The 9,477-nt window shown below is 42.8% G+C and overlaps 1 protein-coding gene across 1 annotated transcript in view; it reads left to right on the top strand.

Moving 5' to 3' along the window:
- xkr5a (XK related 5a) overlaps positions 1 to 9,226 on the top strand; it is a 15,654-nt gene extending 6,428 nt beyond the window's left edge. Inside the window, exons 4-7 of the mRNA XM_060906568.1 lie at positions 3,514 to 3,726; positions 4,118 to 4,287; positions 7,551 to 7,662; positions 8,460 to 9,226. Coding sequence (XP_060762551.1) covers positions 3,514 to 3,726; positions 4,118 to 4,287; positions 7,551 to 7,662; positions 8,460 to 9,226 — 1,262 coding nt within the window. The remainder of the gene's footprint in view (positions 1 to 3,513; positions 3,727 to 4,117; positions 4,288 to 7,550; positions 7,663 to 8,459) is intronic.
- Positions 9,227 to 9,477: the final 251 nt, after the last annotated feature.

Raw genomic sequence — 9,477 nt, 5'->3', positions numbered from 1 at the left:
GTAAAGTGTCAGTGCAAATAAATAAGTAGTTCAGTTCAGTGCAATCTCGACAGGACGGGGGGGGGCAGTGGCTGGGTTTTGTTCACAAGCCTGATAGAATGGAGGAAAAAACTGTCTTTCAGCTTCGTTGTTTTGGCTGCAGTGCTCCTGTAGCGTCTCCCTGATGGTAGAAGCAGCATGAACAGTTTGCGTTGTGGATGGGTCGCGACCTTGATAATGTTAAAGTCCCTCTGGAGGAGGGTGCAGGAAGTACCGGTGCTGTCAGGCTTTTCCCACCAGGTCTGTGATGGTGTGGGTCCAAGTCATGTTGATGCCTAGGAATTTTGTGTCAAGTCTCTCCAATCTGCTTGGTGGCTGCTGTACTCTCTTCCTCCATGTGTCAGTGATCATCTCCTTCGTTTTGCTGATGTTGATAGAGAGAGATTATGGTCCTGACATCACTTCACAAGGCCTGCCACCTCCCTCCTGTACGCTGTCTCATTTTCCCCAGAAATCACCGTGGTGTCATCTGCAAATTTAATAATGCTGCCGTTAAGCTGGGCAGCGACACAGTCCTCCTGTTACAGTACGGGACTCAGAACACAGCCTTGTGGGATTCCTGTATTTATAGTTACTGTTTTGGAAACTTTGTTCTCCAGCCTGCCTGACTGTTAAAAACTCCACGAGAATTCTTGGGTTTCACGTGACGTCACATCCACCTCATTAGTTATTCAAAACTTTAGCTGGTGGTCTACAGTGGTGCTTGAAAGTTTGTGAACCCTTTAGAATTTTCTATATTTCTGCATAAATATGACCCAAAACATCCTCAGATTTTCACACAAGTCCTAAAAGTAGATAAAGAGAACCCAGTTAAACAAATGAGACAAAAATATGATACTTGGTCATTTATTTATTGAGGAAAATGATCCAATATTACATATCTGTGAGTGGCAAAAGTATGTGAACCTCTAGGATTAGCAGTTAATTTGAAGGTGAAATTAGAGTCGGGTGTTTTCAATCAATTGGATGACAAATCAGGTGTGAGTGGGCACCCTGTTTTATTTAAAGAACAGGGATCTATCAAGGTCTGATCTTCACAACACATGTTTGTGCAAGTGTATCATGGCATGAACAAAGGAGATTTCTGAGGACCTCAGAAAAAGCGTTGTTGATGCTCATCAGGCTGGAAAAGGTTACAAAACCATCTCTAAAGAGTTTGGACTCCACCAATCCACAGTCAGACAGATTGTGTACAAATGGAGGAAATTCAAGACCATTGTTACCCTCCCCAGGAGTGGTCGACCAACAAAGATCACTCCAAGAGCAAGGCGTGTAATAGTTGGTGAGGTCACAAAGGACCCCAGGGTAACTTCAAAGCAACTGAAGGCCTCTCTCACATTGGCTAATGTTAATGTTCATGAGTCCACCATCAGGAGAACACTGAACAACAATGGTGTGCATGGCAGGGTTACAAGGAGAAAGCCACTGCTCTCCAAAAAACTTGCTGCTTGTCTGCAGTTTGCTAAAGATCACATGGACAAGCCAGAAGGCTATTGGAAAAATGTTTTGTGGATGGCTGAGCCCAAAATAGAACAATTTGGTTTAAATGAGAAGCGTTAAGTTTGGAGAAAGGAAAACACTGCATTCCAGCATAACAACCTTATCCCATCTGTGAAACATGGTGGTGGTAGTATCGTGTTTTGGGCCTGTTTTGCTGCATCTGGGCCAGGACGGCTTGCCATCATTGATGGAGCAATGAATTCTGAATTATACCAGGGAATTCTAAAGGAAAATGTCAGGACATCTGTCCATGAACTGAATTTCAAGAGAAGGTGGGTCATGCAGCGAGACAACGACTCTAAGCACACAAGTCGTTCTACCAAAAAATGGTTAAAGAAGAATAAATTTAATGTTTTGGAATGGCCAAGTCAAAGTCCTGACTTTAATCCAATCAAAATGTTGTGGAAGGATCTGAAGCGAGCAGTTCATGTGAGGAAACCCACCAACATCCCAGAGTTGAAGCTGTTCTGTATGGAGGAACGGGCTAAAATTCCTCCAAGCCGGTGTGCAGGACTGATCAACAGATACCGGAAACATTTAGTTGCAATTATTGCTGCACAAGGGGGTTACACCAGATACTGAAAGCAAAGGTTCACATACTTTTGCCACTCACAGACATGTAATATTGGATCATTTTCCTCAATAAATAAATGACCAAGGATAATATTTTTGTCTCATTTGTTTAACTGGGTTCTCTTTATCTACTTTTAGGACTTGTGTGAAAATCTGAGGATGTTTTATGCCATATTTTTGCAGAAATATAGAAAATTCTAAAGGGTTCACAAATTTTTAAGCACCGCTGTACTAAAGCTCAGTTGATGAAGCGTTTGTACGGAGAAGGTGCATTGGTCGCATGAAAAACGCCTTACGGTCATGATGTTTTAGGTTGATCAAACCGTGAAACTGATAAAAGTTTCTTCAGGGTTCAACGTGAACTCATAAAAAAGGGCGAACGAACACAGGATTTCACAAAAAGGCGTCGAGAAAGGTGGCTTTTCCGTGAACCTCTCGCTGAAATCGAAGGGAGCCGAGTCGAAGCACGCTCGAGTTTGCAGTGATCGCTTGGTGAAAGGTTTGTATTTCCATCTCAGCGTTTTCCAAGTACTTTTCTTGCTATGTGTCGTTATTATACGGTACTTTTTTTAGTCACGAAGCGCTAAAGTCCCCAGCGTTTTGTTTTGTTTCCTCATCACGCTTCACAAAGTCCGTATACATGAAGGTCGCGACAAAATTCTTCCCCAGCCGTACAGTTGCAATGCGCCGTGATCACTTCTTCGTTTAACTAAGATCCAGGTCTTTAAAGGGGTTTCTGATGATCTTTGTGAATGATTTAGCTGAGAGATAAGAGCCAACGCAAATGAGAATCGAGCCAACTGTTGTTTGTTTGCGCTTTGTTGTAAAGACGCGAACGAAAAGCTTAAAAAAAACCCACACACTTACGCGGGCAAAAATAATACAGGATTCATTCAGCAGTGACTCGATACCAAGGTCCTTTACCCAGCCACGTACAAAAAAAATCGTAAGCCTCCATAGTCTTCCATGCTTTCATCTGTTTTGCGGTGTAGAAGGACGTCTGCAACACCAGATAGTTCGAGATGTCGGCAAACTCGACTGAAGGGTCGTTTTCGAGATCGTATGATAAATCCTTCTTTCCCAGACTGTATTCCATTGCACATAGCAACCTTCTGAATAGATCTAAAGCAAGCAGTGGCTTCTAGATTATGAGCGTCCTCTGATAAGTTATCATGTATTATGGTTCTATCATATAAAGAATATAAACATTGTGAGGGCGCTAATAGGTTTGACTGAACCGCTAGCTTTGTGCTAGTGTTACCGTAGCTAGCATAGCAGAGTGTTAGGCTAATATGCTAATGTGTAACTGATTAGGAATGGTGATAATTCATGACTGATCCTTATACATTAATGGTCGTGTAAATGTTTATTAATTTGTGTTTGTGTGTGTGCTCTGGTCAGTTGCGCTGTGTAGCGGTGTGTGTGTGCTGTCCCTGTCCTGGGCGTTGGTATTATACAGTCGCGCATGTTGTCTGGCACGGCCTGGTCACCTGCTCATGCCCCCTGCTGCCCTGCTGTGCCAGCTGTTATGGAGGGCAGGGCTACTGACTGCACGCTTCGCCAGCCTTGCCCTGTTCGCCCGCTCCTTCGGATACTGGGTCATCGGCGTCGTAGGTGAGTGTCACATATACACACTCTCACACATGCACCTTGTTTTGTATTTTTTGTGATATCAGTAAGAATAAAACACTTCGTGCCATGCTGTTATAGGAAAGTAATCAGCGACAGCATGTTAGATTTAGTCTTCGGAAAAACAAGGTTCTCACTTCTTCTTTATGTGGAGCGTCCAAGTCCAAGTCCTTGTGACTATAGAAACGGTAACGTAGTAGACTGAACAAGTTAATACGATAAGTCAAGAATTTCTGACCAATCAGATTTGAGAATTTTACAGCGCTGTGGTATGATGATATAAAAGTATAACAGATTCTCGTTATCCTTGTAGCCATCATATCAGTGTGGTAAAGATTTTTGCTTTCTCTCGATGTGTATGTATGTGTGTTTGCAGGTTGTCATTGGCTGATCGCAGTGCTCTGGTTGGTCTCCCAACAGACTGATATCTGCGTAGGCCAATGGGCTTGGCGTGGGTTCAACCTCGTGCTGGGCTGCGTGCATGTCTTCCTGTTCCTGAACGTGAAGGACGGCCCGTCTCGGTACCGTATGGCTGGCTTTTACACGGTAACTCTTCCATGACACGAGGGTAGGATGTAATTACAGAACGTGTTTATTGAGACTTCTTCCAAAACCCACTGTTCTAATGAGAGGTGTTGCAGAGAGGGTCAGCGCAGGGATATTTATAACACAGCTTCAGTTAACGTTCAAACATCAGGATGGGAAAAATTGTGATCTCACACTGAAGTGTGACTTTCTTTCACTGTGGCATGGGTGTTGGTTCGAGCCAGATGAGTATTTTTGGTTTGAGTATTTCATAAACTGCTGATCTCCTCCTGGGGTTTTCACACACAACAAACAGTCTCTACACAGAATGGTGCGAAAAATAAAAAACATCAAGCGAGTGAGCGACAGTTCTGTGGGTGGAAACAAACAAATGCCTTGTTGATAAGAGAGATCAGAGGAAAATGGACAGATTTGAGGTGGTTCGAGCTTATTTTTTTTTGCCAGGAAGGACATAGTAACTCATATAATCGCTCTTTACAACCGTGGTGAGCAGAAAAGCATCTCAGCATGCAATAGCAGAACAGAAGAATATATTGGGTTCCACTCCTGCAGCCAAGAACAGGGATCATAAGCCAGTATCTCACTGGGCCGCGACAGTCTGCAACTAGTTGGAGACAACAATTGCGATAAAATATGCAAATTAGTGACAATTTTCACTTGGAATCACGCTGAATTGATATTCGCATATTTTACCGCAATTGCTGTGTCTCCAACTAGTCGCAGGCTGTCGCAGCCCGGCTTTCCCTCGGCAGGCAGGGAAGTTAGTCTGGCTAACGCGACTTCAAAGCTCTATGAGCTATTGGTCTGGCCAAGATATTCAGCCCAACCATTTCCCAGAGCCCGTGGTTGACCCGCCTCCCTGAAATGCCTCAGTTTGCTACTGGCTTCTACCAACCACAGATTACTATGTACCTGGACGACTGAGTATCTTCACAGATACACATCACTCTTTCCTCTGACGTATGTGACGCGACGATAGGATTCTCGCTGAGCCCCATTGATTTGGCTACCAGCGGGGCTAACTGGTAGATTAAACTCTTACCGAAGCCGGTCGGGAGCAAGGCGAAAACGTCCTTCCTTTCAATAAATACCTCCAGGGCTGCTCTTTGCTCCGTTTTCAATGAGAACTTCCCGTTGAATGCTTTCAATACAGCATGATTCTGTAAACAATCTATGGCTTCCGGTCGCAGTTCTACTACGTCACTGCCTTGAACACGCCTCTACCCAGGGCCGTTGGAGATGCTCAAAGTTGATTGGCTCCCGATTTTTCGGGAGCTTGGAAGAGCTGTAGATAGCTTGCCTGGCCAGACTAAGCTCACAACAGGCCCTTGTGTTGCGTCACGCTTAGGATGGGCGGGCCCAGGCTACAGGGAAGTAGAGGAAGCCTCATGGAAACCGACTTGAGAAGGGTTCGGTACGGCTTTGCGACGCCAGCGACGCATTTGCGGCTATTTTGAGAGAAATTTTGTTGCACAAATTTTTTGAACATGTTCAAAATTTCAGCAACGAAGGAGTGACACTTTGCGATTCATGCGAGGAAATTGAGAAGCCCAGCGAATGTTTCAAGACACTTTTGAAACTCTCTCGCGAATGACATTCGCAATTTGTCGCAAGCTGTCACAGCCCAGTGAGATACTACCCTTAGAATCAACAACACATTTCTATTTAAGTGGCCAGTTGCTGAGTGTGTGTGTGTGTGTGTGTGTGTGTGTGTGTGTGTGTGTGTGTGTGTGTGTGTTTTTTTGAGGCATTGAGCTTTTTTTTTAATACCTGAGTTTTCCTCTCATCCATTTGTATGCTTGAAACACTGTGCGTCATCTTAACAGAAGTTTAAAAAAAAAAGTACAGAGAAGCTAAACTTCTTCTAAAAAATAAAAGTTTTCCTGTGGTATAAAAATCATACTCAAAAGCAGAAGTATGAAGGTACAGGTAAAAAAAAAATCTACATTTAAACACGTTTGAGAATTCGAGAGTAAAAATTAAATATGCTGAACTGACCCTGTGTGACAAGTGAGTTCGCTGAGTAATCATAAAATATTTTGCTAATTTATACAGATCTAAAATTTGGCTTGCTGGTTAGCTAATGTTGTTTAATTAGCCTTTTGGGATTAACACTAGAATGAATGTTATTAGGAATAAAACCAAACTTGACTAGATAGCTGATTTAACATGTTAATTAAAAAGAAAGAAAGAAAGAAAGAAAGAAAGAAAGAAAGAAAGAAAGAAAGAAAGAAAGATGACTAGCTAGGTACTTTAACTAGCTAATTTTTTAAAACATAACTAGCTAGCTTATTTAACAAAGTACATTACAAAATGTGACTGCTTAAGTAATTTTAACAATATTATTTACAAAACTAACTAGCTAGTGAGCGAATTGAACAAAGTGTATTACAAAACGAAACTAGCTAGCTTATTTAACAAAGTACATTATAAAATATAACTGGTAAAGTAATTTTAACAATATTATTTACAAAACTAACTAGCTAGCTAGTGAATTGAACAAAATATATTACAAAACAAAACTAGCTAGCTTATTTAACAAAGTGCATTATAAAATATAACTGGTTAAGTAATTTTAACAATATTATTTACAAAACTAACTAGCTAGCTAGTGAATTGAACAAAGTATATTACAAAAAGAAACTAGCTAGCTTATTTAACAACGTGCATTATAAAATATAACTGGTTAAGTAATTTTAACAATATTATTTACAAAACTAACTAGCTAGCTAGCAAATTGAGCAAAGTAAATTACAAAATGAAACTAGCTAGCTAATTTAATAAGCTTATTTTAAAAAATATAACTAGCTAGTTGATTTTAACAAACCAAATTACAAAAATCTAGCTAGCTAAGAAAGTTTACAAGCTAATTTGCAAAGATTTGTGTAAGTAAATGACAAAATGTGAATTACTATATCAAACTTAAAATACTCAACATACATCTGGAACTACTTTTTTTTCTTGCGATATTTCAATTTTTGTATTTTATCCGATGACTCAGTCCAGCAAAAGACAAAAAAAAAAATATCTCACAAAGATTTATCAGTTGGATCCTCAGGATGTATATATCACAAACCCCACTTCGAGAACCGTGGCTTCATATCACTTGTACCACACCAACTTGCTCACATTTAAATCTTTAATTTTATCATGTTTTCCTGTTTGCTGTTTTATTTAAAGATGTGGGACGTCCATGATTCAAACGTGTCTGTGTTGAATTTCTCAAATGTTGGCATTCACTTCTTTTATTCGCGTTGTCCCAGGTGATGCTGTTGGAGAATGCCACGCTCGTCCTGGCTGCCTCTGACATCTTCAGTGAGGCATCATGGGAAAGCCTGACTGTCCCCATTGCTGTCCTGTGTAGCTTCCTGCTGGGTGAGTGGACGACCGTGTCCTTCCTTTCAGTTGGTTCGTTTTGTGTTCAACCTCATTACATTTCAGAAGTCCATGTCTTATGTGGACCATCAATGATCTGGGTGCCATAACTTTTGAGCACACCACCACATGTGATATTTGTCTATTGACTTCATTTTATGATCTAACCTGAGGGTGATTCCCCAACTAGCAATGGCTGTTTTCTATTGCTGACCATAACTAGCTAACTAACATGTTAGCCTTAGTTGCTAGCTAATGTATACAAGCTGTAAAATTGTCGTATATTAGCCACCTAATTTTAACTGGCAAATACAAACACTATTAGCGAAATAAGGCTGAAGTAACTAATCTAGCGAAGGATAAGTAGCAGATTAGCAAGGAAGGTATGTTAGCTGAGTGGGCGTGTTAATATTAGCTAACTTCTGGTAATCCACAAGGACAAAAATTAATGCTAGTTAGCTACGAGACAAGTGATTATGCTAAGTAAGATGGAGTAGCAGATTAGCTTTAGTCGCTAGCAAGGCAGATAACGTTAACTACTGGTAATCTACCAGGAGGTAGGTTAGCTTTAGTGGCTAGCAAGATGGGTGATTAGCAGAGTTTATCCACAGAGCAACTTCTGGTAATCTACAAAAAACGATTAGCTACTTAAGATACAAGCTAACTAATGAAAAGAAGCGGCTTAGCTTTAGTGGCTAGCAAGTTAGCTACATTAGCTGAGAGACGAGATGAAGGAAGGATAAGAAAGTTAGCTTTTGGATGTACCTCAGAAATCTTTATCTGCTCTCCTCTCTCAGGTCTGACGTTTCTGCTGCTTTATTATCGCTTCCTGCACCCAAAGTCCACAGAGATCTCTCACACTCTGCATCACGGCGCTCAGGCAGGCAGCGCGTGTCTCGATCAGGGCGACTCGTCTTTCTCCCTGACGGACAAGAGCCTCGCTCTTCCCTCTCTCCGTCCTCCACTGTCCTCCTCCCATCCCTCTTTCTCGCTCCTGGAGCACCCGGGGAGCTGCGGGGCGAAGGTGGGCGCCGAGTGCCGCCACCACCACTGGCTCCTCGTGCGTCTGGCGCTGAAAACCGGAGACCCGAGCAAAATCGAGCGGGCGTTTGGGGCTGGAGGTACGACGGGCATCGTGAGTGAAGAGCAGGAGGACGACACAGGAGAGAAAGGAGGCGGAGGAGACAGGTTGGACATCAAGGACGAGGATGACACACTGGCGCCACTGTCAGACTGCAAGGACGAGTTTGAGAGTGTGAGCGAAGCGAGAGAAGACGTAGAAGACGACGACGAGGAGGCGGATGTGGACGTCGGGGAGGAAATGGAAAGTGTGGACTCGGAGTGGAAGCGCAGCTCTCCTGAGGGGAAGTCCGTGTTCGGAGACAGCCCCGAGCCTGATTACTGCCCCACCGAGTCCAGTTCAACGCTATACTTCAGCGCCGACCCACAATCTCCAAGCAGCGCCAGCGACCCCCGTCCGGAAGTTTCCGGGCCCCACCTGACAGGGCCACGCCGGCACCTCGTCCTCTCTGCACGCGGCCTTGAGGATGACGCGGGTTTCTGACCAGGTTCTAACTGAATTTGTTCCAGTGAATTATTTGCAAAAACAAGCCTTACAGCAAATGTAATCACTTATCCGAGACTTGGTACAATCTGCTATGAGGTTTATGTAGCTAACGTCAGGCTTACCCAAAATCTTTTGTGTAAATATCCGCATCAACCACGCTACACATGTGGATTAGGACGCAGTGGGACTTCACATCATCGACATATCAGGGTGGTCATCGTCATCTTGGACCCCCGGAATCTTGTTTT

Source organism: Neoarius graeffei, chromosome 2 (assembly GCF_027579695.1).
Source record: "Neoarius graeffei isolate fNeoGra1 chromosome 2, fNeoGra1.pri, whole genome shotgun sequence".
Lineage (NCBI taxonomy): Eukaryota > Metazoa > Chordata > Actinopteri > Siluriformes > Ariidae > Neoarius > Neoarius graeffei.
This window is presented reverse-complemented; position numbering and strand designations above follow the sequence as displayed.